General features: G+C 35.4%; 1 protein-coding gene across 1 annotated transcript in view; it reads left to right on the top strand.

Moving 5' to 3' along the window:
- Nucleotides 1–24,479, top strand: part of BPTF (bromodomain PHD finger transcription factor) — a 194,740-nt gene that overhangs the window by 64,649 nt on the left and 105,612 nt on the right. The window contains 3 exon segments of the mRNA XM_044003306.1: nt 5,777–6,000; nt 12,877–13,089; nt 13,641–13,829. Of these exon segments, the coding sequence (XP_043859241.1) occupies nt 5,777–6,000; nt 12,877–13,089; nt 13,641–13,829 (626 nt within the window).

Here is a 24,479-nt window from a genome sequence, read left to right on the forward strand (position 1 = left end):
AAATTGAGAAGATACTAGAGTAGATTTGAGTAGACTATATAAGTAATGAGTATCTCAAAGAAAACCAGAATAAAGGAGTCATCCAGAGAAATTTGCAAAAAAAAAAAAAAAGATACTGTCACATGATAAGAGAGGTAGATATCCTAATTGTTGGTATGATTTTGATATTGAGAGAAAGCAAGAAGGGCCCCCATCATATTGGGTGAACCTATCATTGAATTTATGAGAGGACAGGCAGTAAATTGCACAGGATGGACAGGCAGGGATGGATTGTGATCTTTATTATTGGAGGAAATATTCAAATCATTAGGATCCCAGAACCTTTGGGGGGGGGCAGGGCAGTGGAGGGTTAAGTGACTTGCCCAGGGTCCACACAGAGCTAGTGTCAAGTATTGAGGCTGGATTTGAACTCGGGTCCTCCTGAATCCAGGGCGGGCCAGTGTTTTATCTACTGTGCCACATAGCTGCCCCTCCTAGAAGCCTATGAGGATGGAACATAATGATGCATGAAAAATTGACCCAAAAAAAAACCCCCAAAAAAGTGGGGCAGCTAGATGGTGCAGTGGATAAAGCACTGGCCCTGGATTCAGGAGTACCTGAGTTCAAATCCGGCCTCAGACACTTAACACTTACTAGCTGTATGACCCTAGGGTCAAGTCCACTTAACCCCCCATAGCCCGGCCAAAAATTAAAAAAAACAAACAAACCAAAAATTGAAAATTTGAGATTCTGTGATTATTTAAAGCCAGTAAAGCTATCCATTGTTTCTTCTTGATACAGTGGAAAAGATGGCCTGGGAGATAAGAGAATCTATCTAATAGAAATCTGCCACTAAACTAAGTTTTGTGGCCTTGGCAAGTTGCTTAAACTCTGAACTTTTGGTCTTTTCATCTGAAAACTAAGGAGTGGATTTGCTTCCTTATCTGTGTTTGAACATTCTCTAATTTATTCTTTTTTGGGGGGGGGGTGAGGCAAATGGGGTTAAGTGGACTTGCCCAGGGTCCACACAGCTAGTAAATGTTAAGTGTCTGAGGCTGGATTTGAACTCAGGTACTCCTGAATCCAGGGCCGGTGCTTTAATCCGCTGCGCCATCTAGCTGCCCCTAGGTTTGTTTTTTTAAGAGGGCGAATTAACTTTGAGATACGTGTTTTGGGTCATCTTTATTTTTGCTTCTATCTCTGTAGTCTTTTATTTCTTGTGCCTCTATTGCCTTCCCTTCCCCATTTTGGGGAAGTCCCTATTAATTATCTCTTAGCTTTCCTGCCATTTCCTTTTGCTGGAAGTCATCTGTAATCTGGGAAATAAAATAGAGCTGTTAGAGTTAAAAGGAACCTTAGTAATTATCCCTTCTTTTCACCTTAGGAAACCAAGGCTGGTAAAGGTGAAGTGATTTACTCAAGGTCACATAACTAATAAGTATCAGAGCCATGTCTTCTGATTCCAAATCTATTCTCCTTTTCAGTTTTGCTATGTCTCTTCCCTTTTGCTTATAAATATATTCAGGTCTTTTTTTTTTAATCCTTTTTTTTTTTTAATTTTTGTAGGGCAATGGGGTTATGTGACTTGCCCAGGGTCACACAGCTAGTAAGTGTCTGAGGCCGATTTGAACTCAGGTACTCCTGAATCCAGGGCCGGTGCTTTATCCACTGCGCCACCTAGCTGCCCATTTTTTTAATCCTTTAAAAAAATACTAAAACATTCCTTTTACCCTGACATTCATGTCCTTCTTTCCTTCTCTCCTTCACTATAAAACTTATGGAAGGTATAGTCACCATTTGTGCCACTCCTCAATAGTCATTTGCTCAGCCCTTCAAATTCTGACTTCCAGTCTAACTAATTTCACCAGTGACCTCTTGATTTTTAAATGTAGTGGCCTCTTTATAATCATTCTTCTTTACTTTTCCACAGTATCTAACACTATGGACCGCCCAGTACTTCATAGTTTTTCAGTAGCTTCTGTGAATTTGCATTTTCCTTGTTATCCTCCTTAGCTATTTGTTCTTTCCGTCTCCGGTACTGATTCCTCCTCTTGCCCCTTTAAGACTGGTGTTTCCCAAAACCTTGACTTGTAGGAAGATCTTCCTTTTATAAGGAAGCTCATCCTTTTTTCTGGTGTTAAAGAGCACCAGAATGGCAGTCAAGACAACTGTATTCTAGTCTGGGATCTGCAACTAATCAAGCTTTGCAGTCATAGCTCATAGTTTGCTTATCGCTAAAATGAGTGGGCTGGACTTTGTGGTATCTTAGGTCTTTCCAATTCACCTGTCCTTGATGCTATATGATCTCTTCCCAAGTATATTACCATAATCCTGACCTTTCTACTGAAGGACTGAATTTGCATTTCTAGTTGCCTACCAGGCATCTTCAGGATATCCCACTTTCTTCTTCTTCTTCTTCTTTTTTTTTGGTGAGGCAATTGGGGTTAAGTGACTTGCCCAGGGTCACACAGTAAGTGTTAAGTATCTGAGGCCAGATTTGAACTCAGGTGCTCCTGACTCCTGGGCCGGTGCTCTATCCACTGCGCCACCTAGCTGCCCCCCACTTTTCTTAAAGTCAGCATATCTAATAAGGAAATTTTTCTCCTAAATCTGCTTTTCTTTCCCACTTCCTATTTCTGTTACTGGTATTATAGTTTCTCCAGGCACTTGTGCTTGCAACTTTAATGTCGTTTCATACACCTCTCTTTCCTTTGACCTTTACATAAAATTAGTGATCTTAAGAACAGAGACTGTTCCTACTTATCTTTGTCTCGAAATCATCAAGTAAATGTTTATTTAATATTTTTATTGAATTCTCTTTTCTCAGTGATCCTGATCTTTAGACGATTATTTATAGTTATATTTTTAATTGGTTTTTATAAAGTGTGGAAATAAAAAAATCAACTCATGCTGGTGGATGAATTCACAACTTAAAGAATCATTAAAGTTAAAAGCATCCTTGGTACTTACTGTTAACATATTTTTCTCTTCTCTACCTTCAAAATTATTTTAAGGCCTTACTTCTATATTTGGACCTTTAAAATTTTAATGTTAGGATTATACTGAATGTCTAGTCTAAGGAAAATTAAAAGTTTCAAAAAATTATCTTTCATAAAATAAAACCATGTTCATTATCATTCTCAGTCAGAATTTGTCACCATTTTTAGAGGTTTTTTGACTTTTCTCTTTGAAATATATATATTACCCCCCCCTTTTTAATGCTGGAAAAATATGGAACTTTGAAAAATAATACCTAATTATATCAAACTCATTTAAATCCAAATGAATAAGCATTATTAAATGCACATAGCGTTCAGAGTATTATTCTAGGTGCTTCATAATTTTACATTTTCATGGCAATTTTAAGTTTTCGAAGCTCTTTCACATATGTTTCTCATTTGATTGTTATAAACTTATGAGGTTGGTAGGGCAGATAAGTGATATTATTTCAGATTTATAAATAAGGAAACTCGGTCTCAGATTAAGTGCCTTACTTAAAGTCATATAGCTGGTAATTGGCCTTGCAGGGGCTAGAGCCTGGACCTTCTCATCCTTAATTCAGTGGTACTTCCTAGTTCTATATTGTTGGGTTGTTTCTTTGTTTTTAACCTAGTTCTGTAAATAAATAAAACCTAATAAATGTTTTCAACAAATAATTGTTTGTTTAATGTTGTTGGCCACTTATCCTATTCTTCTCTAGATTCATGGGATTATAGATTTAGAGCTGTAAGGGACCTTAGGGATGATTTAGTTCCAACCATGTCATGTTACAGATAAGACAACTGAGACTCAGAAAGGTTAAGCGACTTGCCCAGGGTCACACAGGTAGATGGTAAGTGGCACAGCTGGCATTCACACTCTGGCCCTCTCTCTTCAAATGCAGTGCTTTTCCCACTAGATTACATTGACTCTATATATTTCTTGAATATTTTTGGTTTTGTGAGCAGGGCTTTAAGTGTAGAATCTATTTCTTTTTTTTTTTCTTTTTCAGGGCAGTGAGGGTTAAGTGACTTGCCCAGGGTCACACAGCTAGTATGTGTCAAGTGTCTGAGGCCGGATTTGAACTCAGGTCCTCCTGAATCCAGAACCAGTACTTTATCCACTGCACTACCAAGAAGCCCCTAGAATCTATTTCTTGACCCATGCCATCCCTTTTTATTTTAAAAACTAGTTTCTGGAACCTTTTGCAAAACATAATAAATTAAATAATATAATGATTGATAAAGACAATTTGGTAAATTGACAGATACTGCTTTTTAAAATCTTGCAGTATACCTATATTATTAAAAGGGCTGGTCATGAGTTGATAGGGCAGGAATAAAATTATTCTTGTGTAATTTAATGCTAATAGTAATACAAATATGAATAGTCACACATTAACCCCATTGTTAATCCCACCTAGTCATAAAGAGGTTATTGGGAATAGCTGTCAGAAAATGAAATGTAGAATGGTGAAGAAGAAAAAAATAGCAAAAGATTAGTGCCATAATTTTTTTAGTCCTTCATGGCTCTTGTTTTTATCATGTTCATTTCCAGATCTTTCTCTTTCCTGTCCCCTACCCATCAAGTCTTCTCTTATAATAAAGATTCTTAAAGAAGAAAAAATAGTTTGGCAAAAGTGACCCACAATATATTATCCAGGTCTAACAGCAGATGCAGGGATCTACACCCTTGGTCCCCACCTCTGCAGTGAAAGGGAGAAAAGCATATTTTCTCAACTCTTCCTTGGGGCCAAATTTGATGTTTTCAATTGAAGTAAAAAAAATTTTTAACAGAATACAATTGAATTAATATGGAAAGAAGGAGACAATTTCAGAGAGTGTTGATCTAGCCAAAAACGAATGTGGCTGATTTAGTACATTAAGCTACTGAATCTTAACCTTTTTGGAGTTTTAACACTGCTTTGTTGAATGTTTGACTTAATTCACCTTTCCTTTCCAAAAAAATGTTGAGCGATCTAAACTTAGAGGACCTTCTAAATAATCTTTTATTCACTACCTTCCTACCACAGAAAAGAAGAAAATATTTTGCAAATGCTTCTGTGAATCTGGCACAAGACTGTAATTTACTTTGTTAAAGAAAGTCTGTATGTGCTTATAGGGATGGATACTACTATCCCAAGGTGAGAGCCACCCCTCTATTTATGTTACTATGTGTATGTATATTTATACATAATCATTGGTGAATGAAGAATTTTACTTATCTTTCTTTTTTCCAATAACTGGAGCTTATCTCTTCTCCCATGCTCCTTTAAGGTTCCAAAGCTTTAAAATTTTTAACCATCTTGATGGAAATCATCAAGTTAAATAAATCTATTTTTGATGGCTTAGGGTTGCTAGAAACATTAGAAGCTATTGGCTATTGAGGTGTGTAGGATTATTTGTACATAGCAGATTGCAGAGGTTTTTTTTTAAGCATCTTCTATTTAGGATTTTGTCAGTCTCAGAGACTAACTTTTTTTGTCAGTTTGCTTTCTTCTGTCTTCCTCTCTTTTGCTTATTTTTAACTTCTAATTTTCTGTAGGTTTGAAAAGCGTTTGTCAAGCTTGTTAGATTTGTGTGTAAAGTAAGAATAAACAGGTTCTTAGTGCGGGACTGGGTCGGTTATTAAATAAAAAGTTCATGGACTTTGTCATGTTTTCTTGCCCCTTGAGGGTCTTCCCCCACCTATTTTGTTGTTGTTTTTGCTTCCTTTCTACTTTTCCAAAGATAAGGTGAGGTTTGCTAGATAAGTAAACTACCATATAAGTATGTTGTTAATGTGTATGTTGAGCGCATTTTACATTTTTTTCTTACAGAGAGGAAGATTCAGAAAATGAAAAGGATAAGAAACTTTGGTACTATAGCACAAAGGTCCAGTTGGCAGAATTAATTGATTGCCTAGATAAAGATTATTGGGAAGCTGAGCTTTGTAAAACTTTAGAAGAAATGCGTGAAGAAATTCATCGACATATGGATATAACTGAAGACCTGACTAATAAAGCACGTGGAAGTAACAAATCGTTCCTGGCTGCCGCAAATGGTAAGAGAGTTTGTTGGTTACACTTGAAACCTATTGGTAATGTATTTTCATTATAAAACTTGAAAGTATATAAGAAACATTCAAGTATTTTCCTTTGTTTCATCACATAACTTGGTATTTCTCCCTTATTAACAATGTAGATGAGACATTATATAAAACTATATCTTGTATTATGTCTGGGTAGTTAGTGATGCTCTATAAATGGTTTTTAATTGTAATTATTACTTTAAATTATATGTAAAGGTTGTGTGAAATCTTGAGATTGTTCTTTTTTTTTTTAACCTGTTTCTGTTCATCTGTACATCATGTATATGCTTAGCATCTAACATTGGAATGGGAACAAGTAGAAATTGGTGGAAAACTAAATAATATATTTACAACTAAATTTTTATGTTTGGAATAGTTTAGATAGAAACCCAAAGATTCATCTTTTATTCATTCATTCATTCATTCATTCATTTTTAGGCGAGGCAGTTGGGGTTAAGTGACTTGCCCAGGGTCACACAGCTAGTAAGTGTTAAGTGTCTGAGGCTGGATTTGAACTCAGGTCCTCCTGATTCCAGGGACGGTGCTCTATCCACTGCGCCACCTAGCTGCCCTGATCTTTTATTTTTTTAGGATATTTAGTTACTCATTCAGTAGACTGTGAGCTACAATCTATCCTCAGATATTTTATGCCTAATTTTTTTTTTTGAGGAGTACATGTGAAATCTCAATAAATACATTTCAAAGGTAACTGAAGTTTATTTCTGAAAATTTCCTACCATTTTCCTTCTGGGGAGTGGTTATATTTCTTAAATGGATGATTACAAAAAGGTTGAATTCGAAATTGGGGTGATGCCCATCAATTGGGGAATGGCTGAAGAAATTGTGGGATGAGATTAGGATGAAACACTACTGTGCTGTAAGAAATGATGAGCAGGATGCTAACAGAAGGACTTACGAAAAATATAGTCCATCTACAGAGAAAGAACTTATGGTATCTGAATACAGATTGAAGTATAATTTTTTTTGTTAATTCTAATGTAGAAATGTTTTGCATGATTGCACATGTATAACACTGAATTGCTTGAGTTCTTAAGGAGGGGTGGGAAGGAAGGGAGGAAGAGAATTTGGAACACAGAGTTTTTAAAAATTGAAGTGAAAATTTGTTTTGACATGTAACTTGGGGAAAATTCTAAATAAATAAATATTTATTTATTTATAAATGAATGGTTACATTTAATATCATCATTAGAACCAAATAGTGGCTCTCATTATTTCCTTTGGGGTACTAGACATGGAGTCAAAAGATCTAGATTGACCACTCAGTAGCTTTATGACCTATGACAACTCAATCTCTAAGAGCCTCCATCTATAAAATATTGCTTATTACTATATTGTTCCAAATATAGGCTCCCTCTAAATTTATAAAGAGCTGTTATTATTCTTTGACTTTGTTATTTCTATTTTATTCTATCAGAGTGATAATATGGAGCTTAGGTTTTCTATAAGCCAGATTTAGGGAAACATGAAGCCTATTTTCAAATTCTTACTGTCTACCTTATAAGACTGTTGTGATGTATGTGGTAATGTATGAAAAGTACCCTTTAACTGGAAAGAATTCTGTGTAGCTTATGCTACTTTAAAAGAGTGTTTATTGTAGTTGTCATCAAGGGTATGTTTCATACTTCGATGAAAAGAACAAAAAGTCATAATTTTAATAGTACTAATAATTTACATGTAAACGTGCATTTCTCACAACACTACTACTACTACTGTCCCTGTTGGGACAGATGGAAAGCTGCGTTTCAGGAGAGTGTGACTTTCCCATGACCATCCCCATCAGTCATTGTCTTAGGTGGCTTGGTAAAGCTTAGGACTCCAGATTCTCTTAAGTCTTGTACTGTCTTCACTCCATATTGTCCCTCAGTGTGAGCGTTTTTCAAAGTAACCAGACAGTATTTCTCTGCTTTAATAAAAAATAGAACTAGTAGCACACCATTTTCCTTAGAAAACTGTCAAATATAAATTGGCTTTGTTTTGAAACATTTAAAAAGTTCCTTTTGTAAATGCTTTTATCATAGGTCATAGACCTAGAAGTTAGAAGGAACCTCAGAGGGTGACCCGTCCAATTCTTTCATTTTATGCAGTAGATGAAGCACTGGAGTCCTTGGAGATTAAGTGACTTGCTCAAAGCCTCACAGCTACTAAATGTCTGAAGTGGTATTTGAACCCAGGTCCTCCAACTCCAGTCATTGCTCTTTTACACTGTCTTATATAGTCTCCCACATTGGTTTAGAGTCAACAGAAAATTCATAGTAATGATATAATTTCTCTTATCTTCATAATATCATTCTAAGAATTAGAACTATTTTGTCTTTAGCCATATAGTTTAGCTTCTGAATTTACTTTTGTGGAGCAAGGATAATAATCCTTGCTTTTAGGATGAAAATTTTATCACTGTCTTCCAAATTTTGCCATAAGAAATAAATCACTTTCTTTTTCTGGGCCTCCAAATTTTAACTAATACTTTTTCCATTTCATTAATTTCATGTTACAGGAGTAAATAGAAATGCATTTAGCATTGGAAACATGTTTACAACTAAATTTGGATAATTTGGACAGAAGGCCAAAGAGTATTCTTTTTGTTGAATTGCAAATAAGCATGCTCTTTCACAAATATTGAATCTCTTCTTATTTGGATCTTTACTGATAGAAATTTTTCAGTTTGGAGTAAGGGTTAAGTGACTTCCCCGGGGTCATACAGTTAGTGTCTGAGGGCAGATTTGAACTCAGTTCCTCCTGACTCCAGGGCTGGTGCTCTATTGATAGAATTTTTGATCACCAGTTTGAAATCATGTGTTATAAGAACTGGTTTTAAATCAGTTGAAAATTTAAAAAATATTTGTAATTGGTGTAACCAGTTTTTTAATTCAAACCAAATATTTGAAAATTTTGCTTTGGCAACTTAAAAGAAGTTTAGCTTACTGTTGAGGGATAACTCTGAAGAGTCTTGATTTTAAGTGGGAGGTCAGAATTCCTTTGGCTGGTTTCCCAGAGCAAAGAGAACAGGATTAGTGGAATCAAGTAGTTAAAAATCAGAAAAAGTAAAAAGCTGTCTTCTCAATTACAGTAATCAATTTTAAGAGTAGAATAGGTTCATCAGAATATTCATCTAAATAGATCCAGAAACAATAAAAAAAATTTGGTTCCAGATCCCACCAAAATATGTTCCTAGAAACCAGGTTGAAGCCAAAATACAAACTAACAATTTTTTCTCCTCCTGTGTAGCTTGAATTTACTCTCCTCTTTTATCAATAGATGGCAGTCCCAGTAAGTAAGGCAGCTTGGTATGGGGCAGCTAGCCCTTTGACTCAGCAAAAACATAAGTACTTTTTTAGGAACTATTGAGAATTTGAAGCATTGGGAAAATGGAGACGTGAAATTGTTATTCAATTGATTAATTTTTTTTCCATCTATACCTGTAACCATATAAAGATCTGACTCCTTTTCACTAATAAAGATCAGCAACTTGCTTGCAATGTATGATGTTAGATAGTTGCCTATGGTACTGTGTTGTTAAGTGATTGTCCCATGATTACATCACCAATTTTCTACAGTTGGTCTGGCAGAATGTGAAGCCAGGTCTTCTTGTCTCCAAGGCAATACTTTGCATCCTCTCTTAAAAGAATTAACTAAAGTAGCAAAATTTTACAGCAGTCTGTATTCTTGAGTATTTCACTAGCCTGCAAGTTTATTTTATGAAAGAACAAACATTATTTCCTTACTCCCACCCTTTCTTTTGGTGTACCCCCAATAAAAAGTGAGACTTCTAAGATGCACGTGGCCAGTAAAACGTTTGCTACTGGCTATTAACACCTTGTTCATTTAGGTTCTGGTTTGTTTAGCAAATAATATTCTTTTCACTTAGGGATTAATAAAGAATTTAAGTTCTTTCTCAGAGTCATATGCTCCCTTAAAAACTTTTAAGTTTCTTAAAATTTTTAGTAATTCAGATGCTACAGAATAATTTCAGAAAATACAACTTCACCTCACATTTTTAATTTGACATCTCTTAATCTAGAAAATATTGTGGTCATTAGGAAATATCTAGCCAGAATATATGTTTGCATCCAAATAAGGAAGCTTTAACCCTACTTTTGGCATTTGGGTTTTACAGTGGTTTATTTTGTTTGAATTAGGAATTTATTTTTGTCCTCATTAATTGCCTTCAATTTACATACAGTTGAAATTTGTGGTTTCATGCCATAACTCTCCCAAGAATTCTTTTTGACCCCTGTTCACTATGTCCCATGTCTTGCATATTTAAAATTCTATAAATTTTGACGTTTTTGCAGTGAGATGTAGAGTGGAATAATAAAGCATAGCAAACACATTTTCTAATAGCCTTAAGTGCTCAGAAAGTTTATAGATGTCATTTAGTCCCACTTGGGCATGGTGACAGCTATGCTGACCTGGGACAAGCACCAAAGTCTCCTAAGTTTGAATCTTGGTGTTTTTTGGAGTTTCTTGAGTTTGAAATCATGACCTGTCTGTTCATGATCTTCATTTGGCCCTTGGCTCTGCCCCCTCTTCTATATCCCAGGAACCTAACCTATTATAAATAGGAGGTCAGAGCATAGGTGGAAGCAAGAGAAAGGAAAGAGTATCAACATTCTGACACTGAGACTTTGCCAAGTGAGTCAGTGTTTAGGTGGTAATTTTAAATACCTCCTGATCCTTTTGAAACTTTCCCTATATTCTGAGTTTCAGAATCATTGATATAAATGAAGATAAAACAGCATTAGATGAAATTGATTGATTGATCAAAGAGGAAAAAACTAAAATAAGAAATAAGCAGACTTTTTGTAAAAATTGTACTTTTATCAATTTTCATGTTCACTAAAACTTATAGGGGAGAGTAAAGAATGGCAGGATATCTTAAGGAAACCCTGGCCTGATTTGAGATATTTATAGTTAAGTAATGCAGAACATTTTCATTAAGGCAGGTTTCCATTGAACTTGTTTGCAGAGAGATAGTACTTTTAAAATTTCATATCTATTAGCAATGTATAAATAATGTTTGAAACAATCTGTTGTGATTACTCACAGACTGTAAACTCTTGTTTGATTATGATAGAGTTAGAAGAAGGGGAAAGAACAATGATATGTTAGAAGAAGAGAATCTGAAAAAAGAATAATTTGGGGGTGAAGGACAAAGGCTTTTGAGAAAAAGAATGGGGGGAAGCACCAGCCCCTGGAGTCAGGAAGACCCAAGTTCAAATCTGGCTTCAGACACTTACTAGCTGTGTGAGCTTGGGCAAGTCACTTAACACCACCCTGCTCCCTCCCCCCCCCCCAAGAATGAAGTGAGTAGGCACTTTTCCTAAATTACAGTGATAGGGAAATGGTAATAGATATATAAATACTTCTACTACTACTACTACTACAATAATAATAATAGGTTTGTAGTAGATATATAATATTATCATAGATATAATATAGTAATATATTTTTAAAATTTAGTTATTATACTTTTTATTTCTGTAGATTGTAGGGAAAGCTGGAGTGAAACATACTGGGACTAGATCAATCTTCAAATAGATTGGCTGCCTCAGCAGGTTTTCTATAGAAATTTCAGTCTAGCCTGTTTAATTAAAATTAATATATTTATTACTTATAAGGCATCCAGTATAGTCTTACAAACAGATGAATATAAATTATATTTATAAATTATAGTTTGTTTTGCTTTCTCTGATAGCTGAAGCAGAAAGGATGTTAACAATTTTTTGAGTCAATACAATCTATGATTGTCCTTTAAAAACTGAAATAGGAGTTTCCATATCTTTATCTCCATCAAGTCTAATTTCCATATATTAAGAACTTTATCTCCATCAAGTACATAAGAGGAGCCAACAGTGGCTCCTGACATGGCCTCAGTTGTTAAGTACCTCTGCTGTGCTAGGCACTTTGCAAAATACAACTAATAAAAGACAGTACCTCCCCTCAGGGAGGTTACTTTCTAATGTCATTAAATGATGCTCATTTCTGCTTCATCTTGAAAGCCCTTCCAACCCTTAACTCCATGATCCTTTCTAGACACCTCCTGAATTCTCTGTCATGGTGTCATAATACCAATGATAATTTGAAATGTGACAGAAAAATAATTGAATTAAAGAATGTTAGTTAAGGCTCCTTGAGGAGCCTTAGAGATTATCTAATCCAACCTTCTGATTTCACAGATTAAAAAAAACAAGGCTCATGGGGGTTTTGGATTATATAAGAACACAGAAGAATTGGAATCAAGGTCTGTTTATTCCTGTTCAGGGCTTTATTCCTTATATTTCTGACCGTTTAAAAATTTGCCTTAAAGCAAACAATTTTACCACAATTTCAGGAATTAGGAATATATTCTACTCGGGTGTTTTTATTCCCAATGAAAATAGAGTTTGTAGTTAATATCTTTACCTTGGCAGAAAGGTGACTGAATTAAGTAGTATATTTACAAACTGACACTTTGTATATGTGTCTAAAAACATTCATATAGGGTATCCCAAAAGTGTTGGTGTAATTTTTGGCTTTTAAAGTTTTAAAAATTTAAAACTGAACTAAAACTTCCTCGGACACTCTGTATATGGATATTTAATAATTTTTATTTCCTGAAAAGTACTGACATTTCCTAACACTAATAGACATTTTTACCCCTTCTGTAACTTATATGAGAATTCTACAAACTAACAATTGCATAAAAAGATTTGTATCAGTGATTTTCAGCTTTTAGTAATTGCTTTTCTTAGGTTGATTTCTTAACATTTTCTTAAAAACAAAGCCTTCAGTGTTTTCTGTGTATGGTTAATGTGTCGAGTTTAAAATTTTGAACTCTTTACTGTATAGATGAAATTTTGGAAGCTACCAAATCCAAAAAAGGTGACATTGAAGATGCTAAAAGTCCAGTTCCAGAAGAAGCAGACAAGGACAAAAATGAATCGGAAAATAATAGCCAAAAAGATTCTGAGAAAAGCAAGGAAGAACTTTCAGATCAACTCCAGGAAAAAAACAAAGAAGAAAAAACATCTGGTGGTGATTCTGAGAAAGGAAAACCAGAGGGTAAATAAACTACTTGGTTTTAAAAAGCTATCAAAAAGTTTTATATATAAAGCATAGGTGTGGTTTTTTTACCTGAAGAATTTATAATGAATATATTGTTTTTTATAGCATATAACCACTTAAAATTACATTGATGGAACTTAGACATTTTAAGTTTTTCATATATAATAATTAACAATAAGTAATATAGATGTATTATATCTGCTCAAAATTCCTTCAGTTTTTCAGGCCAGCATTTCCTTTTCATGAGGTATGTTGTAAAAAATAAAATATTATTCTAACAGATTAGATACATCTATAATGTTAAAAGAATTAATGATTTGCTCATTTTTGTTGTATTTGTTGTGCTAATTTCTTGAATGTGTTGACTTTATGTGAACAATCTGTTGTTAAAATAATGTACAACAGAATTGCCACAAACTGGTCAGTAGAGAATTGTGTGGATCATTGATATTACATTTTTCAGCAGTTCATTTTCTTTAGGTGTGGCCAGTCCTACCAAAGGAATTTTAAAGGATATCTTTAAAGTTTTGTTGTGCATTTTACTGTAGAGCCAAAAGATGTTGGGGATAAAGGTAACTCTGTGTCAACAAATACTGGCGACAACACAACAAATACTTCTTCAGGAGAGACTAGTCCCCCTGAAGGGAAGAGCACAATGGGGTGCCCCTCAGAAACTCATGATAGCAACAACATGGCAGAGAAGAAGGTGGCTCCTGAGCTACCCCAGGATGTACCAGGTACAGAGGGCAATGTATCAGTGCCTCTGTAATGGGGAGGGCATTGGGGTGTTGGTTAGTAAAAATTTTGAATGTCATCTAAAAACCACCTACAGCACTTGTTTATTCATGTTCCTTGTTTATAGTGCCATCCTGGACTGCTGTGTTGTCACCTAACATTTAGAGTTCAATAATGTTTTTATAATTAGTGCTTGAAATTATGGCCATTCATGCTTTTAAAATTTTACTATAATTATCGTTTTATTTTTTAATTTTATAATCATTTACATATTCCTTCATCATCAAAGTAATCATTGGCATACTAATAGCTCTATATTTAACCTTTTTAGTTCTTAATCTACTAACTAATCAATTTTGTGTCTGCATGTGCTTGGGTACTTCTTTTTAATGTTCAAACCAGGATACTAGCACAAAAATACAAAGATGTCACAAACTATTTTTACTACCTTAAATTTTTACAAAGAGACCTTAGCTTAGGAAAAAATGTGAGACTTGCCACTACTTTAAGCTCTTTTCATTAAAATTATGCTATTATATAATTATTACATTTAAAATATTTATTTTCACTAATTCACTGTCAAATATATTTATCGGGATAGATATCATAGAGCATACCTGTAGTGTGGGAAGAATAGCAATAGAGATGCTTATCCTTTCATAGGATGAATTTGGATTGTGTAGCTAGAGTCCAGACTGTACAGAAGAGGAGCCAACGGTGGCTCCTGACATGGCCTCAGATATCTAAATGTAAATACACAGAAGTATGAATAACACACAAATGACAAGCAAAAAGAGATCATAATTCAAGGAGATAAATTGGAGCACTCGCGTATCACTGAAACTTGGCAGGGGATAGGAAGCCTATGACTTGAACAACCTTCACCTTATTCACAAGAAACGGAATAGGTGAAAGGAGAGACTGTAAAAGCATTGTATAGGCAACCATGTTTGTGTGAGGGAATCTATTACCTGGAAAAGAAGAGCATGGTGGAAATTGTTGTGTTACATATTAACAGAGCCAGTAATGAAAGCTTTATTGTTATTGGACTGGACAGAAATAGAAATTAGATAAGGAGTTCAAGAATCAGATCACAAGCTTGGTATGGAGACATGATCTAGTACTTAAGGGGGACTTATCTCTAAGCTCTCATTTTTCTTTTTAATTCTCTATCGAGGAGAATGTTTTTGAACTAGAAAAGATAGAACAAAAATGGCTAATGGGAAGTTAAAATGTGAGATAAGTAGGGAGCTAGTAAAAGTTGACTTCACTGAGGTCGGATCACTAGGCCCAGACAGTCTACATCACAAGAAACTGAAAGACCTGGCAGGGGTAATTGCTGAGCCCTTCTCTCAGTGATCTGGGAAAGATGAAGGAGTATGGGCAAGAAGTACAGGACTTAAAAAGGACAAATGACTCACTTTTCAAAAGATGAAACAGTCTTCTGTAAACCATAGAATTATAAGCTTGACTTTTTCCCCTGTCAAAAGTCTAGAACATTCATAAAAGGATAGTTAATGGACATATATGAAAAGAAGTAATCATAAAGAGCCAGCGTATGAAGAATGTGTTATGTCAGACTAAACACATGTCCTTTTTGGACAGGGTTATGTAACGATTGGAATGACGTCACCTGCTGGAGACTTATTGTAGGAAAGCTCCACCATGAGGAGAAGGCCTCTGAGGGCAAGGCCATGCGGTTTTTCTTTGTATCGTTCCAATTTTAGTATATGTGCTATGGTGTCATTCCAATTGTTACAGTTACTAGGTTGATAGATAAGTAAAATGATATCGATATACTTTCCCTAGAGTCAACCAAATCAACATTTATTAAGTACCTGCTATGTGCCAGGCACTGTTCAAAACACTGGAGGTAGAGAAAGAAGTAAAAGATAGTCCCTGCCCTCAAGGAGGTTACAGTCTAATGGGGAGATGACATGTAAACAAATATATACAAAGCAAGGTATATACAGGACAAATAGGAAATAATAAACAGAAGGAAAGCACTAGAATTATGAGGAATTGGGAAAGATAGGATTTTAGTAAAAAAGGTAGCATGTTAGAATTTAAAGGAAGCCAGGGAAGCAAGTAGGCAGAATTTGAGGATTTAGTTGAGATTAGCAAAGCATTTACAGATTTATTAATGGTTTGATGTCAGCTTGGAAGGTATCCCTGGAAACTCTACTAAAGCTGTTTTACCCTATGCTTGTTAGCATATTTATCAATTACTTGGCTAAAAGCATGTATGATATATCTAACAAATTTGCAAATGACACAAAGTTGAACTGAGATAGCTAACACAGTGGATGACATAGTTAGAATTCAAAAATATCTTGACAGGCTAAAACATTGGACCAAATCTAATATGTTGAAATCTAATTAGGGATAAATATTGCTATACACTCAGATTCAAAAAATTAACTTTACAAGTGCAAGATAGGATAAGTGGCTGAATAATAATTTGTTAGTAAGAGATGTGGAATTTTTAGTGGAGTACAAACATTGTCTTAGCTTATAAGGACATAATTAAGAGTGATGAACAGAAATGCAGAGGCAAATTTAGACTTGATATAAGAAAGACCTTCCTAACATTGTGTTACTTAAAATCAACCAATCAATAAGCATTTATTAAGTGCTTACCATTTGCCTGGCACCATGCTAAGTGCGGGGAATATTAGTACAATGAGCTTACATTCTAATGGGAGAAATAAGATACACACGCGTGCGCACACACACATATAGATGTGTGTATATATTTGCATGTATATGTATTTATATACCTATATCTATATCAAATATAAAGTTAACACATATAAATACCTGAAGATTAGTTAAAACAAGGTAGTTTAGGAGGGAAATCACTTGCACTTAGGGAGCTGGGATGGAGTCAGGAAAGGCACTATCCAGTAGATAGTACTTGAGTTGTCTCTTAAAAAAAGAGAAGGAAGCTTAATCTATGGTGAGGAGAGCACACACCCTAGCTATGTAGAACAACCAGAGCAAAGGCCCAGAGATAGCAGATGGAATATCATGTGAAGGACAGAAAGAAGCCTATTTGGTTGGATCACAGAGTGTGCAAGGGGGGGGTTCTGGTCACTGAGGCTGAAGAGATAGGTTGGGGCCAGTAGGTATGGAGCTTTAGGAAATAAACCAAAGACTATATTTTATCCTAAAGGCAACAGGAAGCCACTGGAGTTGGTGTGATTTGGGAGTCACATGGTCCAGATATGTGCCCAAGGAAAATTTGTTTGGCAGTAGTGCGGAGGTTAGGCTGGAGTGGGGAGAGATTTGAGATAGGGAGACCAATTAGGAGGCTGCTGCAATAATTGAGGCAAGAAAGGAAGAGATGTTAATGACAAGATTTATCAACTGATTGGCTATGTGGGGAGAGTGAGCATTCTATTCCAGTTACAAACTTGACACACTGGAAGGATGGTGGTGACTTTTGGCAGAAACAGGGAAGTTTAGAAGAGGGGAGAGTTTAGGGGGAAAGATAATGAGTTCAGTTTTAGCCAGGCTGAGCTTAAGATGTCTTTGGGACATCCAGTCTGAAATGTCCAATTGGCCTATGGGTGATGTAGAACTTAATGAAGATCAAGGGAGAGACTGGGGCTTGATATACAGAGATCTGAGAGTCACTGCCAAAGAGATGGCAGGTAAAGCCATAGGAGGTGATGAGGTTACCAAGAAAGAGAATGTAGAGGGAGAAGAGAAGGCCCAGGACAGAACTTTGGGAAACACCCAAAGTCAGGGAGCTTGAGGTGAATGATGAGCCAGCAAAGCGAACTGAGGACAGAACCAGTAAGGAACCAAAACGAGGACTTTCTGCCTTTCTCATTTGACCTTTTTAATGATTCTTGTAGACATTATTTTGAGAGGATGCTTTTTTCCCCCTTGAATAAATCACACATAGATGAAGATATCAAATTACCCCTAAAAACAGTCCTTAATTTAAGAAAGAGTTTTTTCTCAGTTGCTTGGACCCGAAAAATAATTTTCTCTTAGAAAATATGAGTTATGGGGGGCAGCTAGGTGGCGCAGTGGATAAAGCACTGGCCTTGGATTCAGGAGGACCTGAGTTCAAGTTTGGCCTCAGACACTTGACACTTACTAGCTGTGTGACCCTGGGCAAGTCACTTAACCCTCATTGCCCTGCAAAAAGGGAAAAAAAAATATGAGTTATGATTATAGAAATTTACTTTGAAAAAGGTGTGATTTCACAAGATGAGTAGAGTTTTTGACCTGCTGAGTTTAAGATTTATGTTGGTGATCTACTTTGAGAGGCCCTAAATCTGAAGAAAGTATTTGGAAGTTAGGAGAGAGACTGTGGTTGGATAAGTAGATCTGAGAATTATCAGCATAGAGATTATAATTGAATTCATGGGAGTTGATGAGGTTACCAAGTAAAATAGTGCTGCTTACTACCTGTATAGCTTGAGCAAGTTTCCACTCTCTGAGCCTCAGTTTTCTCTTCTGTAAAATAAAATCAGATAACTGACGGTACATTCCAGGTTTAAATCCATGATGCTATAATTGAGGTCATCAGCTACTTGTATCTATGAGAAGAGTTTCTCAACTAAAAAGCATCAGGCAGTTCTTGCAGTATTTTACTGAGATTTTTCCCTCTTTGAATTTAAAGTACTAAAAGATACTGCTACTCCAGATCCTTGGGAGAAAGTGACTGTCATTTAAAAAATATTTTATTTTTCCCTAATTACATTTAAAAACAATTTTAACGTCTAATTTTAAAACTTCTTGATCCAACCATTCTGGAGAGCAATTTGGAACTATGCCCAGAGGTCTATGGCGTTATGCATATCCTTTGACCCAGTAATACCACTTCTAGGCCTGTATCCCAAAGAGATCATAAAAAAGGAAAAAAGACCCACTTGTACAAAATTATTTCTAGCAACTCTCTTTGTGGTGGCAAAGAATTGGAAATTCAGAAGATGCCCATCAATTGGGGAATGGCTACGCCAGTTGTGGTATATGAATGTAATGGAAGACTATTGTGCTGTAAGAAATGATGAGCAGGCAGATTTCAGAAAAACCTGGAAAGACTTAAGTGGACTGATGCTGAGTGAAGTGAGCAGAACCTGGAGAACATTGTACATAGTGTCAACAACATTATATAATGATTATCAGCTATTATAAACTTAGCTCTTCTCAGCAATACAATGATCCAAGACAATTCCAAATGACTCATAATGGAAAATGCTCCCCACATCCAGAAAAAAAGAACTGTGGAATCTGAATGTGAATTGAATCATCATACTATTTTTACTTTGTTTTTGAGGTTTTTCCCTTTTGTTCTGATTCTTCTTTCATAACACGACTAATGTAGAAACATGTTTAATGTGATTGTACATATATAATCTATGTTAGATTGTTTTCTGTCTTGGGGAGGGGAGGGAGAAGAATTTGGAACTGAATCATATAAAAACAAATGTTGAAAACATGTAACTGGAAAAAAATAAAATACTATTAAGATTGGGGGGATAAAAACCTTTGAGTTCCAAATTCTCTCTCCTCTGTCCCCAACTTAAGAAGGCAGGCATTTTGATATAGGTTATATCATTAAAACATTTCCATGTTAGTCATGTTGTAAAAGAAAACAGACCAAAAAAAATCTCAAGAAAAAGTTTAAAAAATGCTTCAATTTGTATTCAGATTCCATCAGTTCTTTCTCTGGGGATGGATAACAATCTTCATCATAAGTCCTTCAAAGTTGTCTTGGATCATTGTATTGCTGAGAATAGCTAAGTCATTCATCATCTTATAATATTGCTGTTATTTTATACACAGTACATTTCCCTTTGCATCAGTTCATGAAGTCTTTTCAGGTTTTTCTGAGAGCATCCTGTTCATCATTTCTTATAGCACAGTAGTATTCCATCATAATCACATACCACAATTCACCCAGTACTTATAGGTTCTTTTTCTTTTTGTTTTTTATATCTTTTTGGATACAGACCTAGTAGTGGTACTGCTAGGGCAAAGAGTATACATAGTTTTATAGCCCTTTGGATTGTTCCGAATTGCTCTACAGAATGGTTGAATCAGTTTACAACTCCACCAACAGTGCATTTTTCCCAAATCCCCTCCAGTATTTGTCATTTCCCTTTTCTGTTCTATTAGCCAATTTAATAGGTATGAGGTAGTACCCCAGAATTGTTTTAATTTCTATCTCTACAATCAATAGTGAGTTAGAGCATTTTTTTAATATGGCTATAAATAGCTTCATCTGAAAACTGTTCATATCTTTTGATAATTTATCAATTGGGGAACAGCTCTTATTTTATTACATTTTACTCTGTTCTCTATATGTTTGAGAAAGAGGCCTTTATCAGAGAAACTTACTTTAATTTGGTTCACAGTTACTATTGCTGCCTTTATTTCTCTCCATCCTATTTCCCACCCCCACTTATTCTATTTTCTTTCACCCTGTCCCTCCTCAAAAGTGTTTTGCTTCTGCTTTAGACACTTGACACTTACTAGCTGTGTGACCCTGGGTAAGTCACTTAATCCTCATTGCCACCGCCAAAAGTGTTTTGCTTCTGACTACCCCTCCCCCAATCTGCCCTCCCTTCTATCTCCCACCCCATACCCTCCTATGCTCCTCCCCTCCTACTTTCCTGCAGGGTTAGATTTCTATACCCAATTGACTTGTGTATGTTATTTCTTCTTTGAGCCAGTTCTGAGGAGCGTAAGGTTCACTTACTGCCCCTCACTTCCCTTATCTTCCCCTCCACTGTAAAAGTCTTTTCTTGCTTCTTTTACGTAAGATAATTTAACCCCATTCCCCCTCTTAGTTTCCCTGCCTCCCAGAGCATTCTTCTTTCACCCCATAATTTTATATTCATCCCTTCATATTCAACTAATACCTGTGCCCTCTCTCTCTCTCTCCACACACACGTATATATACATGTGTGTTTATGTATATACATACATACCCTTTCCAATTATCCTAATAATGAGAAAGTTATATGAGTTACAGGTATCTTCTTCCCAGGTAGGAATGTAAACAGTTTAACCTTTTAAAATCCCTTATGAGGCAGCTAGGTGGCGCATTGGATAGAGCACTGGCCTTGGAGTCGGGAGTACCTGAGTTCAAATCCAGCCTCAGACACTTAACACTTACTAGCTGTGTGACCCTGCGCAAGTCACTTAACCCCAATTGCCTAAAAAAAAATTTAAAAATTAAAAAAAAAAAACCCAAACCCTAAAAATCCCTTATGATTTCCTTTTCTTCTTTAGCTTTTTATGCTTCTCGTGAGTCTTATATTTGAAAGTCAAAAGTTCTATTCAGCTCTGGTCTTTTCATCAAGAATGCCTGAAAGGCATTTGTACCTTCATTACCCCGCCCCTGCCCCCAAAGTGCGTGAAAGTCCTCTATTTCATTAAATGCCCATTTTCCCCCCTGAAGAATGAACAATCACTTTTTCTAGATAGGTGATTCTTTGTTGTAATCCCAGTTCCTTTGCCCTTTGGAATATCATATTCCAAGCCCTCTGATGCTTTAACTTTGAAGGTGCTAAATCCTGACTGTGGCTCCATAGTACTTGAATTGTTTTCTTTCTTACTGCTTGAAATATTTTCTTCTTGATCGGAGAGCTGTGGAATTTGGCTGTAATATTTCCAGGAGTTTTCATTTTGGGATCTCTTTCAGGAGATGATTGATGGATTCTTTCAATTCCTATTTTACCCTCTGGTTCTAGAGTTATCAGGGCAGTTTTCCTTGATAGTTTCTTGAAGGATTATGTCAAGACTCTTTTTGATCATGGGTTTCAGGTAGTCCAATAATTTTAAAATTCTCTCTCCTGAATCTATTTTTGTTTTTTCTTTTCTTTTTTTGGTAGGGCAATGAGGGTTAAATGACTTGCCCGGGGTCACACAGCTAGTAAGTGTCAAGTGTCTGAGGCCAGATTTGAACTCATGTCCTCCAGAATCCAGGGCCAGTGCTTTATCCACTGCGCCACCTAGCTGCCCCACCTGGATCTATTTTCCAGGTCAGTTGTTTTTCCAATGAGATATTTCACATTGCCTTATATTTTTTCATTCTTTTGGTTTTGTTTTATTGTTTCATGATTTCTCATAAAGTTTAGCTTTCATTTCTCAATTCTGATTTTTTAGGGAATTATTTTCTTCAGGGAGCTTTTGTACCTCCTACCTCCTTTTTCCTTTTGGCCAATTCTACTTTTTAAGGAGTTTTTTTCTTCAGTGAATTTTTGTGCCTCTTTTTCCTATTGGACAGTCTTGCTTTTCAAGGTATTCTTCTCCTCATTGACTTTTTGTATGTCTTTTACCATTTGGCCTAGTCTGTTTTTTAAGTTATTTTCTTCAGTATTTTTTGTGTATCTCTTATTTCATGATTTTTCTTGCAGTACTCTCCTTTGTCTTCCCAATTTTTCCCCTGCCTTTCTTACTTTATTTTCAAAGTCCTTTTTGAGCCCTTTCATTGTCCTGAGACTGATTCTTATTTTTCTTGGAGGCTTTGGATATAGCTTTGACTTTGTTATCTTCTGAGGGGATGTTTTGATCTTCCTTGTCACCATAGTAGCTTTCTATGGTCAGAACTTTTTTTCTGTTGTTTGCTCATTTTCCCAGCTTGTTTCTTAATCTTTTTTATCTTTTGTTAAAGTAGGGCTCTGCTTCCCGGGTGGAGTGCATACTGACCCAAGCTTCAGAGGTTTTTTGCACCTGTTTTCAGTGATATTTCTAAGGACCTATAAGTTGTCAGTTCTTCCAAGGTGGTATGATTTAAGGAGAGGTATGTTTGTGACTCTCCTGGCTTGTCATCTGGTCTCCTGGGCTGTGCTCTGGTCTTTGAGCAACTAGAAGCCCTCTTTTCTGCCCTGGAACTGTGAGAAGGGTCTCTGTTGTACTGCAGCTGCAAGCTCTGGTATGCTAATGCTTCTCCCCACCCTGGGTGTTCCCCTGCCCCTGCCCGAGACTCCCCCCAACTTAAAGTTCATGATAACAAAGGAGGGAAATGTTATGCATGACATACAGTATGTTCCAAAATTTTAGTTCAGTTTTAAGTTAATTTAAGATTTTTGAAAGACTATTTGAAATTATTAACAACTTTAGCAAAGTTGCAGGATACAAAATAAACCCAAATTAGCCATCAGCATTTCTGTATATTACCAAGAAAGTCCAGCAGCAAAAGATAGAAAGAGAAATTCCATTTAAAATAACCATAGACATTTAAAAATATTTGGGAGTCTACTTGCCAAGACAAACACAGGAAATATATGAATACAACCATAAAACACTTTTCACAGAAATAAAATAAGGTCTAAGCAATTGGGAAAATATTAATTGCTCATGGGTAGGCTGAGCCAATATAATAAAAATTATAATTGCACCTAAATTGATCTATTCAGTGTCATAGCAATCAAACTATCAAAAAATTATTTAAAGAGCTAGGAAAAACTAATAAAATTATTTGGAAGATTAAAAGCACAGTTATATCAAGGGAATCATTGAAAAAACTTAAAGAAGGTGGTTCAGTCATATGAGATCTCAAACAATATGCTTCTGGCTAAGAAATAGAGTAGTGGATCAGTGGAACAAATTAGGTACAAATTACATTATAGTTAAATGACCATAGTAATATAGTGTGTGATAAACCCAAAGATCCAAGCTTTTGGAACAAAAATTTGTTATTTGACAAAAACAGCTAGGATAACTGGAAAATGGCATGGCAGAAACTAGGTGTAGACCAACATTTCACACTATATACTAAAATGGGTACATGATTTACTCATGAAGGGTGATACCATAAACAGATTAAGAATATCTGTCAGAATTATGGATAAAGGGAATTTAGGACCAAAGAAGATATGGAGAGCTTTAAAAAATATAAAGTAGATAATTTTGATTATGTAAAATTAATAAGATTTTGCACAGACAAAATCAGTGCAACCAAAATTAATAGGAAAGCAGACAATTAGGTGGGGGGTGAATTTTGTAACAAGTATCTCTGATAAAGGCCTCATTTATCAAATATATACAGAACTGAGTCAAAATTTATTTTAAAAAAAAGTTATTCCACAATTGATAAATGGTCAAAGGCTATGAACAGGCAGTTATCATACTAAGAAATCAAAGCTATAGTCATATGAAAAAATGCTCTATATCATTATTGAATAGAGAAATGCAAATTAAAAGAACTTTGAATTACTACCTCACAACTATGAGAAGTGAAAAATGCTGGAGGGGATGAGGAAAATAGTAATATTTATAAATATTACTATATATATGTAAATAATATATAATAATATAAAACTGTTACTGGAATTATGAACTGATCCGACCATTTTGGAGAGCAATTTGGAATTATGCCCCAAAAGTTATAAAACTCTGCATACCACTATTAGGTCTGTACCCCAAAGCGATAAAAGAAAAAGGGAAATGACCTATATGTACATGTTTATGGAGAGGGAGGGATAAAATTTGGAATTCAAAACTTTGAATTAAAATGTTTTTTTTTAAAAAAGGTAATAAAGAATAACAAAAAAGAACAATTAAAAAAAGATTTTGGGACACTGTATATATTAGACTTAGGAAGACTTAAAACTTTAGAAAAGAGATAGGTATTTATTTAGTCATATAAAAGGGAAGATGACAAAGAATATCTCAAAATAATT

The sequence above is a fragment of the Dromiciops gliroides genome, chromosome 4 (genome assembly GCF_019393635.1).
Source record: "Dromiciops gliroides isolate mDroGli1 chromosome 4, mDroGli1.pri, whole genome shotgun sequence".
Lineage (NCBI taxonomy): Eukaryota > Metazoa > Chordata > Mammalia > Microbiotheria > Microbiotheriidae > Dromiciops > Dromiciops gliroides.